This window comes from Entelurus aequoreus, linkage group LG03 (assembly GCF_033978785.1).
Source record: "Entelurus aequoreus isolate RoL-2023_Sb linkage group LG03, RoL_Eaeq_v1.1, whole genome shotgun sequence".
Lineage (NCBI taxonomy): Eukaryota > Metazoa > Chordata > Actinopteri > Syngnathiformes > Syngnathidae > Entelurus > Entelurus aequoreus.
The window spans coordinates 37,839,753-37,861,873 of NC_084733.1; the positions used below are offsets into that span (position 1 = coordinate 37,839,753).

The 22,121-nt window shown below is 38.4% G+C and overlaps 1 protein-coding gene and 1 long non-coding RNA gene across 4 annotated transcripts; one reads left to right on the plus strand and one right to left on the minus strand.

Moving 5' to 3' along the window:
- Positions 1-3,519: 3,519 nt before the first annotated feature.
- Positions 3,520-19,525, plus strand: LOC133646426 (matrilin-3-like). 3 transcript variants are annotated; one of them, XM_062041759.1, is made up of 12 exons: positions 3,520-3,839; positions 9,092-9,667; positions 10,415-10,534; positions 10,825-10,944; positions 12,643-12,762; positions 12,850-12,975; positions 13,085-13,204; positions 13,334-13,453; positions 13,588-13,707; positions 13,830-13,949; positions 17,400-17,499; positions 18,909-19,525. In XM_062041759.1, exons 1-12 carry the CDS (start codon positions 3,548-3,550, stop codon positions 18,961-18,963), a joined length of 1,989 nt encoding a protein of 662 aa, XP_061897743.1. In that variant the 5' UTR covers positions 3,520-3,547; the 3' UTR covers positions 18,964-19,525. The 3 variants fall into 3 exon arrangements, with proteins under 3 accessions (XP_061897743.1, XP_061897744.1, XP_061897745.1); XM_062041760.1 differs by lacking the exon at positions 13,588-13,707; XM_062041761.1 differs by lacking the exon at positions 13,334-13,453.
- LOC133646427 (uncharacterized) lies at positions 5,012-21,294 on the minus strand. The gene is made up of 3 exons (XR_009825283.1): positions 21,056-21,294; positions 12,401-12,524; positions 5,012-5,184 (listed from the first exon to the last, which is right to left on the minus strand). It is a non-coding gene; the product is annotated as an uncharacterized LOC133646427 (long non-coding RNA).
- Between the last annotated feature and the right edge of the window lie 827 nt (positions 21,295-22,121).

The window sequence follows — 22,121 nt, forward strand, 5'->3', positions numbered from 1 at the left end:
AGGTTTCAATAAAATCATGTCTCTACAAATCCAACACAGCTTCGTTTGGATTGGTCACTGAAATTTATCACATGACTTATTGATTATAGCTTTTTAGTACTATCTCACATTCCTATCGTTTTTATCCATCCATCCATTTTCTACCGCTTGTCCCTTTTTTATGTGTCATTAATTATTTAATACAAAAGTACATTTAATTATTTCATGATTTATTTATTGAATTTTTAATTTAATTAATAATTGGTATCATGATTTATCTCATTATTGATTTAAATATTTAATGTTATCAATTATTTCTAAAATGGATGGATGGATGATTTTAATTAGGGGTGTAACGATTATTTTTCACTTCGATTCGATTCAGAATTTGTGGATGCCAATACGATTCAGGGACAATATATATATGTATATATATATATATATATATATATATATATATATATATATATATATATATATATATATATAAACCCCGTTTCCATATGAGTTGGGAAATTGTGTTAGATGTAAATATAAACGGAATACAATGATTTGCAAATCCTTTTCAACCCATATTCAATTGAATGCACTACAAAGACAAGATATTTGATGTTCAAGCTCATAAACTAATTTTTTTTTTGCAAATAATAATTAACTTAGAATTTCATGGCTGCAACACGTGCCAAAGTAGTTTGGAAAGGGCATGTTCACCACTGTGTTACATGGCCTTTCCTTTTAACAACACTCAGTAAACGTTTGGGAACTAAGGAGACACATTTTTTAAGCTTCTCAGGTGAAATTGTTTCCCATTCTTGCTTGATGTACAGCTTAAGTTGTTCAACAGTCTGGGGGTTTCCGTTGTGGTATTTTAGGCTTCAAAATGCGCCACACATTTTCAATGGGAGAAAGGTCTGGACTACTGGACTATGAAGCCACGTTGATGTAACACGTGGCTTGGCATTGTCTTGCTGAAATAAGCAGGGGCGTCCATGGTAACGTTGCTTGGATGGCAACATATGTTGCTCCAAAACCTGTATGTACCTGTCAGCATTAATGGCGCCTTCACAGATGTGTAAGTTACCCATGTCTTGGGCACTAATACACCCCCATACCATCACAGATGTTGGCTTTTCAAAATTTGCGCCTATAACAATCCGGATGGTTATTTTCCTCTTTGGTCCGGAGGACACGACGTCCACAGTTTCCAAAAATAATTTGAAATGTGGACTCGTCAGACATCAGAACACTTTTCCACTTTGTATCAGTCCATCTTAGATGAGCTCAGGCCCAGCGAAGCCGACTGCGTTTCTGGGTGTTGTTGATAAACGGTTTTCGCCTTGCATAGGAGAGTTTTAACTTGCACTTACAGATGTAGCGACCAACTGTAGTTACTGACAGTGGGTTTCTGAAGTGTTCCTGAGCCCATGTGGTGATATCCTTTACACACTGATGTCGCTTGTTGATGCAGTACAGCCTGAGGGATCGAAGGTCACGGGCTTAGCTGCTTACGTGCAGTGATTTCTCCAGATTCTCTGAACCCTTTGGTGATATTACGGACCGTAGGTGGTGAAATCCCTAAATTCCTTGCAATAGCTGGTTGAGAAAGGTTTTTCTTAAACTGTTCAACAATTTGCTCACGCATTTGTTGACAAAGTGGTGACCCTAGCCCCATCTTTGTTTGTGAATTTCATGGAATCTACTTTTATACCCAATCATGGCACCCACCTGTTCCCAATTTGCCTGTTCACCTGTGGGATGTTCCAAATAAGTGTTTGATGAGCATTCCTCAACTTTATCAGTATTTATTGCCACCTTTCCCAACTTCTTTGTCACGTGTTGCTGGCATCAAATTCTAAAGTTAATGATTATTTGCAAAAAAAAATTTTTTTATCAGTTTGAACATCAAATATGTTGTCTTTGTAGCATATTCAACTGAATATGGGTTGAAAATGATTTGCAAATCATTGTATTCCGTTTATATTTACATCTAACACAATTTCCCAACTCTTATGGAAACGGGGTTTGTATTTAGAATGATACAATCCTAAACGATCTAGTGAGTTGAAATTGATTCGCTAACCTTTTTAGCAAAAAATAAATAATCAAGCAGTACTATATACTGGACACTGCAGGTGAAGTTTCTTATATTCCTGTTATTTCTTCTAAGGAAAGTAGTTATACATAAATTATGGATACAAACAAAATGAATGGCCAATGCATTCACATCTTATTTGAATAAAGTGCAATCAACACTTTAGGTTGAATTAACAAGAAGAAACTTTTCTGCTCACATTTTAAACATTCAAGACATTTTCAATAAAAATACAGTAACCAACATTTTAACAGTGGATTTACCTGCTATGTTTGCTATGTTTTTCAACATGAAAATAATACAATGTTAATACTAAACATAATGTGCAATAAGATGTACCTGAGAAATTAAGTGCAACCAAATTTTTCCAGGTTAATTTAGCAGTGGTTTGACCTGCTACTTCTCTCATTTGAATAAACATGGAATATCATGCAGATGTCCCAAGTTTCGGCGACGAACAGACCAATTGGCTGAGGGTGTAATGAACAAAGTTGGAAAAGTAAGTGAAGTGTGACCACTTTCTCAGTCATAAGTAACTTTTTAAAAACTTTTTTAAATAATGCTAATATACGAAGTTCTTTTCGGGAGTTGGTGGTATATATTTTAGATTTAGCAGAGTATGTGGAAGGAAGCATGTAGCAGTTCAAGTAGAGGAATTTATTGAAGTTGCCGAAGTTATTTACGCAATTTCAAACCAAATACCGACCAGTACGCCCCTGCTTCTCTGGTGGAGGGTTTAACAGAAAAATTGAAATTTTGAGTTTTGATTTAATATTATTATGATTATAATTATGTAATAATAATTATTCTCTATTATATAATAATGAGTTAAATATTTGTATTATTAATCACATGAATAAATAAATAAATAAATAAATAAATGTACTTCTACATTAAATAAATACATTTTGTAACCCATTCATGTATTCATGTCCATTTATAATGAATGAATGACACAATTAAGTTATTATCTAAATATGTATTTATTTAACTTCGTCCAATTTGACCCCCCATATTCAATACATTGACGCCATTTTTCAAATACGTTATTCAAAAAAATTCCAGAAGAGGTCAGAATTTCTCAAGAATGAAAAACATCCAAATGAACAGCGTTTGCTGTCTAAGTAGAATCCATGCATATAACACAATAAAAAAGGTAAAAATTGAGTAGACCAAATATCACAGTTTATTGTTTATGCATTCAAACCTTTAAAAATTGGATAAAAGAATGTTGCTTTCACATTAAAAGTAATTATTTATATACATATATTCGGTAGCTGCACGTACAGAGAGTATAATAAGAGGTTTTCTGACTTTTGCACCTCTACCATGGGTGCCTTCCCTTCCTCCTCCTCCTCATCATCCTGGACTGGGTCTAAGTTCGCCCACGCCTTGTGGGCAGTGGATCATATAAAAAGGCCACGCTCACTTGTACCAACAGACTGAAGGGCAAGCAGGAGTAAACCAACAGGCGACATGAGATCATTAATGTGGGGATTAGTCTGTCTCTTTGGCCTCCTGGCCCAGGGAATCCAGGGGTCACAATTAAGGTCACGCCACAGACAGACCCTCCCAGGCAGTCCTCTTCTTCCCAAGGTTTCGCCACAGGTGTCTCCAAGAGTCAATGGCAGCTTTGAAGACCTCAGATCTACTGAACAAGTCTCTGATGAAGTACGAAGCGCTGAAGTTTTGAGTAAGCCGCAGCAGGACGAGCGGGCTGAAACCAGCAACTACTTAACACAGGACAGACGGAATCTACTTTCAGCAAGTAGGGTTATTTATGTCTTTAATATTTGCTTATTGCATGCTGAACCACCCATGATTATTTGTCAAGCATTTTGCTACCTTGAACTATCAGTTCAAATAGTATGTTGGGTAAATTGGTGAATAACTCTTTTTGATAATAATGAGTTTTACTGCCTTTAGAGAGGATCATATACCATCTGTAAGACGGCAGACGAAAAAATACTTTTCGTGCCTTCAACATTTTTTCGTGCCTTCAACATTTTTTCTCACTATTATATCTCATTTTTGTGACGCAAAGAGTTGTGTTTTGATCACAAAAATGGCTAAAATATGTTCTTTTGCATGCTGTTTTTCTTAATTGCTAAAGTTTCCTCTAATACAGTGGTCCCCAACCACCGGGCCGCGGCCCGGTACCGGTCCGTGGATCGATTGGTACCGGGCCGCACAAGAAATTTAAATAAAATTAAAAATTAAAAAAATATTATTATTATTTTTTAATTCAATCAACATAAAAAACACAAGATACACTTACAATTAGTGCACCAACCCAAAAAACCTCCCTCCCCCATTTATACTCATTCACACTCATTCGCACAAAAGGGTTGTTTCTTTCTGTTATTAATATTTCTGGTTCCTACGTTAGATATCAATATAGGTCGATACAGTCTGCAGGGATACGTCCGTAAGCACACAAGATTGTATTTCTTTATGACAAAAAAAAAATACCATTACCCACCCCCCCCCTACAAAAAATGTTGGGAACCACTGCTCTAATACACACCCTCATCTGTCTTTTGCCAAAAGCTGCTGGCACTAATTCCAGGTTTTATCGCAATCAGCACTCCCTTCAGCAGCTTTCACAGCTTCACAAAGCAGCAAAGCACTCTCAGCAATATGCTCAACATTCCAACTCTCCTGCTCTTATCCTAACTGGAACAGGTACTTCATTTGATTGATAATGAGCTTTTTTGCGCACACACAACATTCTCTCAGGCATGCCATAAAACACAATATCCTGGAGCAGTGTTTTTTTATACATATAAAAAAAACTACCAGTATAGAAGGAAACATGGAAAATACTTTCGATGTCAGTCTGTTGTGATGGCAATGTTATGAATGACATAAAACCTCATTCAAAATTCCTTAAAAAACACAATATGGAATTCTGGCAAAATAAGAGACACAGCAATGTAGATCAACATAATTGCTTGGATGTATTTCCTGGACACTTGGCAATATGACAAATATTGCATATATTGCAATATTATTATTCAAATCGTGACTACTATAGAGTGGAAAACGAGGAGCTGATGACGCCGTGCCCCTGAGCAGAGTCAACTAGGATTGGCTCCAGCTCACCTGTGACCCTGAACAGAATAAGTGGTAGAAAAAAACACAGAAATTAAGAAAACAGTTGCGTTTATGGTGTTTAGGGGGGGCACACCGTTATGTGCCCCCAACAGTGACAATGCGGTCACAAAAGGCAGTCATGAAAAAAAATAAAATAATAATAACGATAACATGAGAAATATTATTATTTTTCATTGAACTTTAGTAGGTCCATGATTTTGATATTTTCCCCCCTAACCCAATCCTTCATAAACTGGGTTGGATTGTGCGTGGCTGATTTTGTTTGACGCCATGTCGCCAATATATTATTTGCAGAAACATTTTATAATACACCATGACTGTGTGATAGCTTTAATAAAAGTATGATATTATTGTTCTTGCCAATCGTACAATAAAACGCGGAGAAATGTCACACTGCAAGGCGCACACGACTCTGGCTCACAGTAAAAGGGGGTGTTCATGAGACTTGCTGCTGCAGTCTTTTTACAGAGAGGAAAAAAGCAACTAAGGCAAAATAAGAGGGATTTTTACAAAAATAAATTAGGTTTTCTTAGAGAAGAATAGTGTTGTGTATTAATCATTACCCACCACCTCCGCTGCTCCATAGTTCTCGCCTAGGTGTCACCAAAAAATTTCAATTACCACTCCACTTCAACTTAAAGAGAGCATAAGGCTGTTTCGGGTCATTAATAATAAATAGGTCAGTGTTTTTCGTACCTACCATTGTTTTATGTTAGACACATTTCATTTGATCAAGCCTTTTCGAACATTGCGCACTACAAAATAATAAAACGTTTGTATGAGTTGTGCTGATATTGTATCGGATCAACATTTGTATAAGTCAGTGCTTTTAATTTTTGTGGAAATGAATCAGTATTGCTAGGTTGCATATGTCATATGCAACCTAGCAATAGTGATTCATTTCCACAAAAATTTGTGACGTCATATCCCACATGACGTCACGTCCGTTTTTCTCCTCCGTGGCTTAATTCACATGATGGTCAACCAGCTTGAGCGTAGCAATAAAACAAGTGAGAGTGAGTGTAGATTTTGAGCTGAAAATGCTGTATTGCTGTTCTGTTTTTGGGTGTTCCAGTCATTCAAATAGAGAGATAGGAAAGAGCTTTCATAGAGTCCCGAAATAAGTGGTTCATAAAAGTAATAAAGTCCAGGGAAAAAACAAAGTCCGTCGAAAGAAATGGCTCTCAAAAAAATATCACTTTCATCATCTTGTCAAACACAATTGGACCACGATTGTGTCTGCAGTGATCACTTTGTAAAATGTTTGTTTGAGCATTTTTTTTGTTTGAGAAACTTTCCGTGATGCAATCAAGTTTAGCTATGCCTAAATGTAACTTTGAAGATCTGGTTGTGCAAATAAACTAACGTCATGCTAAGTCCCAGTAATACATTTTGTAATTGTTGGTACAATCCACAGTATTTTTATTGTCAATTTTCATAATAAAAACTAAAAACTTAATTGTTGTTGTTGTGCAAGACTAGTGCTTTATTCGACACGGATGACGGATGGTAATATTTGTTAGCATCAAATCCTTACTGATATTAATAAACTAGATGAATACATCTCTCGTAGGCTCAACAGCTTATACTGAATCTTGATATCACTAGCAAACATTGCTGAACAACAGAGACATCCTTAGCTAAATAATGAGACAAAATATGAACTTCACACCATAAAAACAACTGCAGACATGAACTGTAGCAGAAAATCAACTGCAAACAAACGTATATTTTTTCTCATTAGCTTACTTCACGATGCACAAATAAGTTCAACTTTGTCTTTCACAGATTAATGATTAATTTGTAGACCCCCCAAATGTAAACAGGATGTGCGGCCAATCTTTTCTTCTTTAAATCCTTGTGAGTGTCAAAGGAAGTGAGGTCGAGGTGAGCAGTAGCGTCTTGGTAATGATTAATGGTTTTCTTAAGAGTGTATAAATCCACTCCATCCCATTTAAAATCGTTTTTTCATGATCGCTGATATATGGTAAATGGGTTATACCTGTATAGCGCTTTTCTACCTTCAAGGTGCTTAAAACGCTTTGACACTATTTGCACATTCACCCTTTCACACACACATTCACACACTGATGACGGGAGCTGCCATGCAAGCCGCTAACCACGACCCATCAGGAGCAAAGGTGAAGTGTCTTGCTCAAGGACACAACTAGATTGGTAGAAGGTGGGGATCGAACCAGGAACCCTCAGGTTGCTGGCAGAGCCACTCTCCCAACCGCGCCATGCAGTACCCATATATATTTACCTCGAAACCTTTCAAAAAACGCTTAAATCAGCACTGGTGCAGGTGAGTTAACAGTCGCCTAATGGGACTTTAGACCATTTCCTGAAACCCAAAAGTGCCTTGATGATATTTATTTATTTATTGGTACAACGCACTGTGTGAGATACATTCTTCATACATGCTGCTGACGACCAGGGATAGGTCCTGAAACTCGTATTCTTAATGGCACCAGTGACAGAAAGGACGGCCCAGCCTTGTCTCGCTCCAAAACACAGTAACCGTGACAAGCCCTAAAGACCAACATTAAACTTCCAGCCTTCACAATAAGGGCGCTGCACTCTGAAATAAGAGCGTCAATAAAATAGCTTATATAAGCATGTTTTCTTGAACATTTTCTGTGTATGTTATTTTGTTTTCAAATGACAATATGCTGTGTTTTGTATTAATATTGTTGAATTTATTACTTAACCTATTGTATTTGATGTGTTGGACTTTCACAATATTATGTCAGACCCACTCGACATCCATTGCTTTCGGTCTCCCCTAGAGGGGGGGGGGGGGGTTACCCACATATGCTGTCCTCTCCAAGGTTTCTCATAGTCATTCACATTGACGTCCCACTGGGGTGAGTTTTCCTTGCCCGTATGTGGGCTCTGTACCGAGGATGTCGTTGTGGCTTGTACAGCCCTTTGAGACACTTGTGATTTAGGGCTATATAAATAAACATTGATTGATTGATTGATTGATATTTACATTATTAAGATATTTAACTTACAATTCAGTTCAACTTGCATAGTGTCCGCCCTGAGATCGGTAGGTTGTGAGTTCAAACCCCGGCCGAGTCATACCATAGACTATAAAAATGGGACCCATTACCTCCCTGCTTGGCACTCAGCATCAAGGGTTGGAATTGGGGGTTAAATCACCAAAAATGATTCCCGGGCGCGGCACCGCTGCTGCCCACTGCTGCACACTGCTCCCCTCACCTCCCAGGGGGTGAACAAGGGGATGGGTCAAATGCAGAGGACAAATTTCACCACACCTAGTGTGTGTGTGACAATCATTGGTACTTTAACTTAACTTAACTTATATCACAAAATATTAAAAACATTTTTAAACAGAATTTCCATGTTTCACATTTTCTTTGTACAGGTCCCGGGCACCGGTTAAGCGCCGCACCAATTCAGAAGTACAAAATTGGTACCAGTATCGGCAACATTTTAAAAAAATACTCACATTACAATTTTCTTTTCACTCCTGTCACAAACTTCTCTATCATTTCGCCTCTGTTCGCTCTGTACACGTGTCCCTGTGTACTTACCATTACTACTGGGTAGACCAGGGAGCCTGTTGATTAGATTGCTGCCACCTAGCTGCAGGTGTGTGTATCGTTATAACAGGAATACTAGATTGTATACAAAAATTATGAAAATCTCCCCTGCCGCTCACGATTCACTATTTGAGAAACACTGGTATAGGCCATATTCAAGGCTCGCATATCGGTATTGTATCGGAAGTAAAAAGTTGTGTCAGGAGTCAGGACACCTCTAGTATTAAAATTGATTAGAAGAGCACAGGGATTTAAAAGTTTTGATATTGGATGGATGGATATTTTGTAAACAATAAGTCTGTTTTTGTCTCATTATTTTTACCCCTTTTAGTCACCGGATCAAACTGCAGGAATCGTCCAATCGACCTGGTTTTTGTCATTGACAGCTCCCGCAGTGTGCGGCCCGCTGAGTTTGAAAAGGCCAAGGAGTTCCTTATAAACATGGTGGACACCCTGGAGATCGGCTCAGATGCCACCCGTGTGGGCCTCGTCAATTATGCCAGCACAGTGAAAATCGAGTTTCACCTGAAGACCTATTTTGACAAGTATGCCCTAAAGCAAGCCCTGGCCCGCGTGCAGCCTCTAGCTTCAGGCACCATGACAGGCGTCGCCATTAAGGCCACTATGGACAAAGCGTTTGTCGCAGAGGCCGGAGCACGACCCAGCTCCATGAACATCGCCAAGGTAGCCATCATAGTGACTGATGGGAGACCCCAGGACCAAGTGGAAGAGGTATCTGCAGCAGCTCGGGCATCCGGCATTGAGATCTACGCAGTGGGAGTAGACAGAGCAGACTTGATGTCCCTCCGCCTCATGGCCAGCCAGCCTTTGGAAGATCATGTCTTCTATGTGGAGACATATGGGGTCATTGAGAAGCTCACTGCCAAATTTAGGGAAACTTTATGTGGTAAGGTTGATGATTTTAGACACAATATTGGGGGGGGGGGGGGGGGGGGGGGGAGATGATGCTTTGTTAAGTATATTGCGCTTGATCTAATGGGCAGCACAATATGAAAAATCCCCTGCATTGTAGAGTCAAATCTATTACTTTATTGATAATATTAACAAGGACAAGGTAACTCAAAATATACGCCATGTTCGGATACTTTGATGCTCTAATCTGTGCAGGAATTAAACCTTGCATGTTGCGTGTTCATAATCAGCCTTAACGGCTAATTCTGCAAGTCCAAATCTTTGTTTATATAAGGTTTTACTTCAATACAAATCTTTTATAAAATACCAAAGGTAATTTAAAGTAAATCCAGCTTTAAATGCATCATGTTTACCATTTACCACAAAGTCCTTTTAGAAACAAACGACAATGGCGATACGTTTGGATCCAAGTGCTCAGAGGAGCATTTCAATTTTTATTACAGATATAAAGAATACAAATCAGCAGAATTTTATTTGGAGGCTCTCCAACCTTATTACAATTTTTTTTCACACTTAATGTGAAATATTTTTTAAAATATTTTTTGGAAGCCTGTGTATCAATTGACAAAAACAACTGAAGTGCATGTCTATTGTATTTACAGTCATAACTAACAGTGATTAAGTAATACATCGCTCATTTGTACAGCTTATTAACTTACTAATAAAATGATAACCTAAGTGAATCAACTAGAGTTAAGCCAATGAGACTTTTTATTTTTAGGTTTGGATGGGTGTGCTCAAGGACACAACTGCCAGCAAGTTTGTGTTAACAATGGTAACTCCTACAACTGTCAGTGCTGGGCTGGCTATGTCTTGAACCCCGACAAGAGGACATGCTCACGTAAGAACTTTCACCTTTGAACATGTTTTCACACACACACACACACACACACACACACACACACACACACACACACACACACAATGTTTTATGTTTTATATTTCATTTGATCTAAAAGCTACACATAAACATACATACAGTATATGGTCTATTCATTTTGTTGACATTTGTTAACTGCTTGAAAAACTGGTCTCCATCATGAAAGTTCTGTATTTTCATTGGCATCACGGTTGTTTCCAAAGAGATTGTTAGACTTTGTTGTTCTTTTATAACACGCTATTTCTCCTCAGGTCGAGATGCATGTGCCCAGGGACATGAATGCCAACATATGTGTGTTAACACTGGTGACTCTTACGTATGCAAATGTGGAGTAGGCTATATCCTGAATGCAGATAAAAAAACATGCTCACGTAAGTACACAGATCTACTTTCCAATATATGCCTGAATATAATGTGCATGTTTGTGTATGCTTGTTCAGTGTTTACAAGAATATGACCCCTATGAATAGGTTAATAGCGTAATTACAATATAAATGCTTTGTAAAACCTTAATAAATATGCAATAACAAAGTTTTTAATAGTTTTACAAGGCATTTTACAGTTTTTGTGTACAGCACTAAATGAGCAAAAATACTTTAACGTTTTCAACAGCTGCCCTTTCCCTTCTTATGCAATGAATTATTTAATGCTACTGCGCAGGCTTTATTCCGGAAAACCTACCGAAATCACATAAAAAAACCTGTTGGCGTGATTATGAGAGGTTTTTATAAATATGAAGCAGAGTTACCCAAGTGGAGTAGAGAAGAGAAGAAAGCTTTTTTATTATTACCCAAGGTGTCAACCTTTTTCAGTGCAGGATACAAGTGGAGAGTAACACTTCTCACCTCAAATATGCGGGAATTAAAGCTGAGGGTCTGCTGGGTATGATGGAACTTGATAGACACTTTTTCTCGTTCAAAAACGGCCACGGTCAAGAGCTCTTTTTTTCCCACCAGTCACACACTTCCGACATTCGCAATGGTAGTGTTACTTGCCACATCCACGGTCCAACTGAGCTAACTAAAATAAGGCTCTCTAAAAAATTGCTTACACTTTAATAAATATTGATTAAAGTTCCAGTTACAGTAAACGGGTTAGGTTTAGTGATACTCATTGCGCAACTCGTCAAGCTTTTATGTGCAGCTCCCATGGTAGTTTCTAACAACATGCTAAATTACCAAGTAGTTTTTGTTATGTGGAGGGCCCCAAACGACTAGATACACCCCTTGAACTTGCCAAGTCTCTAGCAGGAATATTAGCACAGTTGCTGCATGCTAAGTGTTTGCGATACTGCAAATTTTGGTATCAATTTAATACCAAGTATATACAGGGAAAGCACTGCCCACAGCGGTACTTTTTGAAATTTTCAAAGATTATTATCGTGATTTTATTTTTTATTTTTTTTATTTGTCACGGTGGCCGACAGGGACAAACATGCAGCAATGTCCCAACGCTTTGAACACAAAAATGATCCTAAAACCACATGCAACGGGAAAATGCTGCAGATAAAAAATACTGTAATGACATAAAGGCTGCAGGATCAAAAACAAATGTAAAAGAAAAATTCCCAAAACACACACACAAGTTCACATAGACAAGTTAACAAAACTGAAGTTAGTCAAGCTACCAAGGGTACCAGATCTGAAGGATATCCCTCATTAACATGAGATATTTTAAAGTGTTATTGAGCAATCAAGTTTTACAATCAAGTTTTTAAACAAAGGTATATGTAAAAATACACCTTTCCATTCCGCCAACTTTCTTCTGGGCGACCCTCTCTTGTCTGACGGATATTCTTCAGGTATGTTATTGGCAGTATTCACTCACCTTGACTGTTTGTGCCTTGCTCGGGTGTCAGGTGTAATTGGGAACCTCTTACCTGGGGTCCTTCGGTCACAGGCTGCAATCTTACCCATTCATCCACAGCTGCCTCATTCTTGAAGATTCCTTTCTAAAAGACAAGAAGGCCATGGAGAGACATTGTGACTTTATCAAGTGAATATGGTGTCCTATTTCTGGGGTTTCCTAAAATTGTTCACATGACGGTTTACACTAATGTCTCATCACAGGTGCAGATGCATGTGCCAGTGGACATGAGTGCCAACACATTTGTATTGACAACGGAGACTCTTACATCTGCAAATGTCATCCAGGGTTTACATTGAACCCAGATAAGAAAACATGTTCACGTAAGATCCGCATCCCCCTGACAAAGTGTTGATTTGTACCTTGTGTCCGGGTAGAACTCTCAGAGTGGTGCATGTTTATGTTTGCAGGGTTAATAGCCGATGCATGTGCCAGGGGAAACGATTGCCAGCATATCTGTGTCAACAATGGAAACTCCTATTACTGCAGATGTCAAGTGGGATACGTACTAAATGTGGATCAGAAAACATGCTCACGTACGTACGGCTTCCTTTTTCAAAGTGAACATTTCCACTCATAATGCTTTCACACTTCACAGGATTCCTTGTCTCAGTCATTTAGAAGTAGGAGTGTTTTTTTTCCCAGGTGCGGATGCATGTGCTCTTGGACACAACTGTCAGCATACTTGCGTCAACAGCGGTGATTCGTACATTTGCAAGTGTCGAACTGGATATATTTTGAATGCAGATCAGAGAACATGCTCACGTACGTACTGCTTCCTTTTTCAAAATAAACCTGTCCACTCACGAAGTGCGGAAGTTTTCACACTTCACATTTCACACTTCACAGGATTCCCCGACTGAGTTATTTAGAAATTGGGATTTTTTTTTGCAGGTGCGGATGCATGTGCTCTTGGACACAACTGTCAGCACACTTGCGTCAACAGTGGTGATTCGTACATTTGCAAGTGTCGAACGGGATATATTTTGAATGCGGATCGGAGAACCTGCTCACGTACGTACTGCTTCCTTTTTCAAAATAAACCTGTCCACTCACGAAGTGTGGAAGCTTTCACACTTCACATTTCACACTTACAGGATTCCCCGACCCCGACTGAGTTATTTAGAATTTGGGAATTTTTTTTCCAGGTGTGGATGCATGTGCTCTTGGACACAACTGTCAGCATACTTGCGTCAACAGCGGTGATTCGTACATTTGCAAGTGTCGAACGGGATATATTTTGAATGCGGATCAAAGAACATGCTCACGTACGTATTGCTTCCTTTTTCAAAATAAACATGTCCACTCACAAAGTGTGGAAGCTTTCACACTTCACACTTCACAGGATTTCTTGACTGAGTTATTTAGAAGTTGGGATGTCTTTTTACAGGTGAGGATGCATGCGCTCTTGGACACAACTGCCAGCATACTTGCGTCAACAGCGGTGATTCGTACATTTGCAAGTGTCGAAGTGGATATATTTTGAATGCAGACCAAAGAACATGCTCACGTAAGCCACGTGTCTTGTTAAACAGTTAAGCAAACTGGGGAGAACGGAGGTTATTTGTCACACCTTTTTTCTTTAGTGTGAATTTCTCATCAACCAATCCAATGGGGATGATTGTCACAATGTTACTTTAATGGGAAACATTTTTATATCCATCCATTTTGTACCGCTTGTCCCTATTGGGGTGGCGGGGGGTGCTGGAGCCTATCTCAGCTGCATTCGGGCGGGAGGCGGGGTACACCCTGGACAAGTCGCAACCTCATCGCAGGGCCAACAGATAGACAGACACATTTTTTTTTTTTTAAATGCACTAAGACAGAAGAAGTTGAAATGCATTGACAAGTTGACAAATACATAATTTAATGCATCTTAACACAAAATGAGTAAGGAACAGGAAACACATTGTTGTGTGACATGTAAGAATATAAGAGTGTACGTGACGACCGATCCCGAATGAAATTTTCCTGCTCTCATCAAGGTTAAGGTTTTGTAAATTTCCACAATTGACCTGTGTGACTACTAACCTCGTTCTTCCTTACCGTAATCACTTTTTCCATTGGAAAAATTATAAATACAAAAAAAATGTTGTTCAGGGTCATACTTGCACAAGCAAAGTATTCCGTAACATTTTCAACATTAATAACTACACAAAAATAGACTAACTACTGTTAAATTATGATGTGAACTTAAAATGATAAAACTTGTTAAGTGACAAATGCATCAGTAGAGGAGAATATTGCCTGAAAAGAACGCAACCTTCGGGAAGACTTAATGCATTAATAACTGCCATAGAACAGTAAGACACTAATATATATATATATTATGCATATACAAACTCACCAATGTAATACACTCACCAGTGTTTCCCATACATTCATTTATTTGTAGTGGATTACCACAAATAAATTTGGCCTTACCTGTTCACCTGGCATTGGCCCTGCGATGAGGGGGCGACTTGTCCAGGGTGTACCCCGCCTTCCGCCCGATTGTAGCTGAGATAGGCTCCAGCGCCCCCCGCGACCCCGAAGGGAATAAGCGGTAGAAAATGGATGGATGTTCACCTGGCTTGCAACAGAATAATACGACGGCTATGTAATAATAATAATAATAATAATAATAATGAATTTGTATTGAATGAATTTGTAACGCACTTTACATTTGTTAAAATCTCAAAGTGCTACAAAGTGTAAAAAAAATAAAAAATAAAAAAAATAAAATAGAAAGTTACAATATATTATAGAAAATTAAAATAGAAATAAAAACATGAAAGCACTGGATAAAACAGATAGGCAAGCTGTGCATTTAAAAACAAGAAGGCAGAGAAATTAGATAAAAGCTGTGCTAAAAAGGTGGGTTTTTAGTCCCTTCTTAAAACGGTCGACCGACTGTGGTGCTCTAAGATGGTCGGGGAGAGCGTTCCAGAGTTCGGGTGCGGTCGAGCAGAAAGCCCGGCGGCCCATTGTTTGTTTGTCCTGATGGGTTTGAGGAGGTTGGTGTTTGAGGAGCAGAGGTCGTGGGTAGGAGGTTGAGGGGAAACTAGGTCCTTGAGGTAGGAGGGGGCGTTGCCGTAGATGCATTGATGTGTTAACAGGTTAATCTTGAATTTGGTCAGGGATGTCACTGGCTATTTAGCGAGTAATCGCTAGATGGGTTTTTTTTGTCAAAAAAGTGAGTAGTACTAGTAACAAATCTAGCGAAAACAATTTTGGGCGACTCTGACATGAAGGCCCAAATTGCTCTTCTCAACGAGCAGCAGGTGCTCCTGTGGGCTTATCCCCCATTTAAAAACGCTAACAAGTAGCGACATGAGAAAGTTCCTTTGTAATTCTGAACATGTTTGTTTGCTATTATTATTTTATATTATATTATATTATTTAATTATTTATAATTATGCAAAAAGTCCCGTGGGAAACACTGCTCACCCTCAACACTGCTCACATGCCACATGATGATTAACATGCAAAGAGTACTGATCGTTTGTCACTTTACATAAAGATTAGCTAATTTTCCTGCTGTTCTATAATTGTTAAGTGTATTGCCGGCTTGGCCATCTCGTACTGAGCAGCCAGTACAGAGATTTGTGCTATCTTTCTATGTTGCAGTTCTATTGTGGCTGTCATTATTATTTTTTTCCAAAGCCAAAGAAAAAGTAAAACACCTGGGTAGAGGTAAACCATTTCAATTCTCACAGAATATGTACAATTTTGCACAATAACCCCTAGATTTTTGTGCGATGTAAAAAACAGGAAATATTGGTCAGCTTACAATTTAAATGATTTTGTTGCTCTCGACTTTACAGTACATGTTCCACAATATGTTTATTATTGTGGTTGTAGTTAAAAATATTAGTAGAACTGTTTGTAATAGTTAATATTTCCAATATTTATTTCACAACTTTAGTTTGCTGAGAGACCAATTAATAGAAAACAGTTTAGTATGATGCAGTTTACTTTGTCAGTGTTCTCTGAAAGGTTGAACTGTACATTTCAAGTCAGAGAAACTTTATGAAATACAAATTTTTACATACAAATATCAATAATTTGGTATTTTCAAAGAGGTTAGTGTTAGGAGGTTGTTGTTTGATTTGTGGGCATATGGGTCGGTTATTTCATTATGTTCTTCTTTGTGCATTCTGCAGTTACGGACATGTGAGCGGTTTCCTTGTGGCCATGACTGCTGTGTCCAACGACTAGCTTAAATAAACCTCATGGTCATTTATGGAACCATTTATCACTTATCCATAAATGAATGGACTCCGTTCCTTTTGGTTGGATGCTTTGTTAAATTTAGGAATGAGTCAATCATTCTTTTTGTTGTTGCAATGACCATATTTCTTACACATCTGGTGCACTAAGCATATTGATCATATTATGCAATCATTTTGTAGACAAGTTGATCAACATGTATTTCCAAGCATATTTCTAATCTAATGTAAAACAAAATGATTGTCTCACCTAAATTAATCATTAATATGATTTTTAACACATGCACAAATTGAAGATCACTCCATATGTTTTACAGAGGCTTTAAATGAACATTGCTGTGATGCTCTACTGCAGGGGTCCCCAAACTTTTTGTCTCGAGGGCCACATATATAAATATATATTGTTGCCTTGTACCCCTCTTATCCCCACAATTTCCCCCTCCTTCTTCTTTTTTTTCTTCTTCTTAATATCCCCTCCTGCTCCGGTCCAGCTGCGCCTGACATTGAATATACCCAAACAATCAATGAAGTCAAATACAAATTTTTAAGGTACATTTTACAGAAGATATGGGAATCTACATCAACAATATGATTTGCCTGACCAGCTGGACAGGACAGATTTTTTAAAAACAAAACATTGGAATGTCCCGTCCACCGGATTGTGGATGTTGGCAGGCTGGTTGTAGTTTGGGGACCACTCTACTGCATTGAGTATATGATATAACATATTTTTTGCCTCATTCTTTCAGAGGAAATGAGAAGTGAAATAACTCAAGATGCCTGCAAGTGTGAAGCTCAGATTTTGTTCCAGAAAAACGTGCAGTCAACTATTCAAGCCTTGAGCAGAAGACATATCCTTTTGTTTCATACTGAGACCACAATTCAATTCACTTAAAACGAGAATTAATACTTTATAGCCTGATTAGCAGTGACGTGCGGTGAGGTTCATGGCTGGTGAGGCACTGACTTCATCACAGTCAGATTTACAAACATATGAACCCCAAAGAGTATCTTATTCACCATTTGATTGGCAGCAGTTAACGGGTTATGTTTAAAAGCTCATACCAGCATTCTTCCCTGCTTGGCACTCAGCATCAAGGGTTGGAGTTGGGGGGTTAAACCACCAAAAATGATTCCCGGGCGTGGCGCCGCTGCTGCTCACTGCTCCCCTCACCTCCCAGGGGGTGATCAAGGGGATGGGTCAAATGCAGAGGACAAATTTCACCACACCTAGTGTGTGTGTGTGACAATCATTGGTACTTTAACTTAACTTTAACTTTACACATACAAACTGTAGCACACAAAAAAGCACATTTAATTAAAAAAAACGTTATTATGGTCTTACCTTTACTTATAAATGAAGTCCATGCGCCGCTCCTTCTGAACAAAAGCATCGATAACTTGTTTATAGAAATCTTCCTTATCTTTCTTCAGTTTTAAAAGTCTCTCTGTCTCGATGGAGATCTTCCTTTAATTATTACCTCCTGCTTCGATTGAAAGTCCAGTTTAGAAAACTGTTTTATTTTAGATATGTAATCGTCCATGTTAAAAGTCCAGACGAGAGGAAAAAATCAACGATCGCTGCCGCTGCACTTGACTTGATAACTGTTGCTGCTTGTTGTCACTTATTCTGCAGCCGAGTAGTCGCAAGAATGATCCCTGGGATCACTAGCGCTCCCTACCACCAGGAGGCGGGATTACTGCGAGCCTCACCCAGTGCGTCTTCGCAGCCGTTTTATGATTGCTCAGCACAAGAAATACGTTACACACAAACAGTTGTTGACAAAATACACTGTACATTATATACCTCAGCTAACTAAACTATGGAAATGTATAATATAATTCATATAGCAATACGGTCTCACTGCACAGCAGGCCAGAAGTTAGCCGAGTCATTGCGCAATCCATGGTGAGGCTCAACTGGCTGGTGACTCACCGCAAGTCTCTTCTCAGTATTTGAATGGCAAATGTGAAAATTCAGCAATTTTGAATAAAAATAATCTAAAACTGGTGGAGTTAAATGGAAAATAACTTTATAGTATAATCACTGGATACATATAACAATTTAATATATTTTTTTTCTTTTTACATTTTTTTTCTTTCCATGATGGCACGTGAGGCCCCGCCTCACCTGCCTCCCCTGTCTGCACGTCACTGCTGATTATATACTGTACACGGTTATTTAATTTTCTGAGTCTATGGGTTGTAAGCGGAAGAAAAATCCCAGCTATTTACTGTATTTCTTTAACTGTTTGCCCACTTGATGATCTTTCAGACCGAGTCAACCAGATTGAGGACCAGCAACAGTACTAAGAGCAGTGCTGATGTCACCAGCCCATCACAGAATATGTATAGTTTAGATTTGTGACTTTACCGTGGAATTAAAAAACAAAATCCTATGTGTGGGACTCTAATAGCACTTTAGTTTAAAAAAAATTGTACTCTGACATGTTTACATTCCTCTTTTATAGACATATTCTTAGATCATTTGTTCTACACAATATTACAGTCTTTTTTCTGCAACAGTTTTAATAGTTGAAAAGAGTGGTTAGTCTGTATCTAAAGGTTGATTAGATGGTAGAGTGAAAATATGTATGAAATTCGTTACATCATCTCTGTTCTTGTATTTAACTAAATAATGTGTCTGAATTATAACAATATATGCTCAGCATATGTACAGTATTTTGTGTTGTGTCACTCAGCCATGGTACACACAAAAAAAAAGAATGGTTTGGTTGTCAGTAATTTCGTAATGATTCTTTGTAAACTGATGTCATATATAAGCTTATATTTTGGTGCTTTTGTTTGAAAATTTATGTATTTGTCCAAGCCGCATATTTTCTGTTGAACATTTTGTTGGTGCTTTCTGAATAAATAGTCTGAAACTATGAATCAATTTGTGTTTCTTGCAGCGTGTATCTCTGATGTGTCTTTTTAAGCCAGTTTAGCATCATAAACCCAATTTAACACTTCAGTCAGGCTAATAATCCAAAAATAGTTTATATAATGAAGAACACTGTTCATCCAGATTACATGCAGTATGTTTTTAGAATGTGTAATTCATATTTAGATTGGTCTAGTTAAGTGCTGAAACACCATCAATAAGCCTATTGAAAGTTCCACATTTTGGTAAAATAATATGTGACTCTATTGTTTGGCGTGTTAATGAAATCCAAGTGATTAAAACGAGGACAACAAAAATGCATTATGGAGGGCATTTGAAGAGCCCCCTTAATTCTGACAACATTGTGAAGTGAATTATATTTATATAGCACTTTTCTCTAGTGACTCAAAGCGCTTTATATAGTGAAACCCATTATCTAAGTTACATTTAAACCACTGTGTGTGTGGCACTGGGAGCAGGTGGGTGAAGTGTCTTGCCCAGGGACACAACAGCTGTGACGAGGATGGCAGATGCGGGAATTGGACCTAGAACCCACAAGTTGGTGGCACGGTCTCTCTACCAACCAAGCTACACCGCCCCATTGGCACTTAATTCATAGTTCTGGACCTAAATATTATGTCTACAGGTCAAATTCCACTCAAAATACACACAATATTGATATTAGTTTAGGTTTCCGCACATTTTGGAACGCTCATTCCCATCCATCCTTTTTCTACCGCTTGTCCCTCTCGGGGTTGCGGGGGGCCTGGAGCCTATCCCAGCTACAAGGCAGGGTACACCCTGGACAAGTTGGAAATGCCCACTTTTAGCTCCAAAATGTGTGCGGGCCTGCATCAGCCTGCTAACAGCAACTACAGAGGACTGGAGGCAATTTGATATAGCATATTATGTGTTTTAGTAGCTTCTTCTACCCGAATCGCGATATGGTCGCACAGAATTTCAAGGAACTGGCAAACATGTCTGCTAGATGCATTTCTGAAGGTTGTAGCAATACAACTAAAAAAAGGGTCAGCCTGCATCCATTACATTTCAATATAATGGGAATATGAGGAAAATATGGACCTCTCAAGTAAAATTGATTAACGCAAAAAGGGACGGGCCAAGCAAGAGCGATCATTTTAATGATTCTGACTTCATAGAAGAAGGGTTTTGGTCAGAGTTTGGACGAAAAAAATTTCAAAGACTTGAGCCAAATGCAAACCTGAAAATTAGGAGCACACTGAGGGAAGAAAGACTGAGTCCGAACATGTGTAAAAACGAAGAAAGAAGAATAGACCCGGTGTTCTGTCAAATTTCACTGCTTCCTCGATGATGATACCAGTAGCATAAAACAGTCACTAAAACGAAAATGTAAGCTACCATTGTTTCTGTCAATGTAAACTTCCTTATGCTATATTTGTCTAAGTGTCCGTTAATACACAATGTGAACGTTCTCACACTGTAATTGTCTACAGGTCAGAAAATACAATGAAAGAAACATATTTTAAAATGACTACTTACTTGTACATGAGGCATTTGAGGCAGCTGTTTCGATTAGCATTTTGTTTGAGGCAATTTTTTTTTTTTTAAATTGTGATTGTGCGTATGCGCATGCACACGCAGCAGCAGTTATTGAAGGAACACTCAAAAAACGAGAAAATAATAAGTTATTCTATTTTGTGTCCTCTTCTATGTTTTCCTCAAGATCCTTGGGGAATCCCCCAAAGAGCACTGTGAGCGCGACCGGGGCCCCATGCGAATTGCCCTCTCCCCCCTCATTTCAGGTACGATTGAAGTCCACGATAGGGGGCTAATTATGCCGTTTTTCAGCTTCTTTGTCAGGAGAAACCGACCGAATGCAAAACCTTTGACTTAGAATTTGAATCAGAGCTGTATTGCAAAGAAGCCACAGTTGTCCAAACTATAGTGTACAATTCAATAACGCATTATATTTCCAGATGTATTTTTTGCATACCATATCAGTTTTTAAGTAATCATGGACCAGGGTGACAAAAACATGTAAGTAAGTGACCAAAATAATAATTTTACATGCCTTTATCCACAATGTCTATGCGGGGAAATGGGTTCCAGTTCGGTACATCAGTGATTCGCAAACTGTGGTACGGGCTCCATCGAGTGGTACACCAAATAATCACTTGATTAAAGTAGTACATTTTAATATATTAAAACACAATGTTACTGATCAAACTGTGTGTAATGTTACAGTGGCCAAAAATATTAAATATACCTGTTAAATAAAACCTCTGCCTTGTTTTTAACCAATACTTAGGCCTACTACGGTACTGTATTTTAATGTTGGTCATTATGGTGGCACTTGGTGAAAAAAGTTTGAGAACCACTAAGGTAGATGATAGCATATCGAGACTGGTGATGGAAAAAGGGCGTTCCAAGTACAATTATTTATCTACCAATTACTCAAAAATGAATTGATATTTAGGGAAATGACTGCTAGATTCATTTTCAGAAGCAAAAAAAACATATAATCAAACAGTGGAGGCGTTGCGGAGATTTTTTAAAAATTACATTGCCTTCCTTCCTACAGTAGTTCCGCAAAACGAGCCGTTTG

Bases quoted from the DNA above. Each gene is read 5' to 3' on its own strand.
- LOC133646426 (XM_062041759.1), top strand. From the start codon at position 3,548: ATGAGATCATTAATGTGGGGATTAGTCTGTCTCTTTGGCCTCCTGGCC. The intron at 12,763-12,849 runs GTAAGATCCGCA...TTATGTTTGCAG, and splicing joins AGATAAGAAAACATGTTCAC to GGTTAATAGCCGATGCATGT. The intron at 13,950-17,399 runs GTAAGCCACGTG...TCATTCTTTCAG, and splicing joins AGACCAAAGAACATGCTCAC to AGGAAATGAGAAGTGAAATA.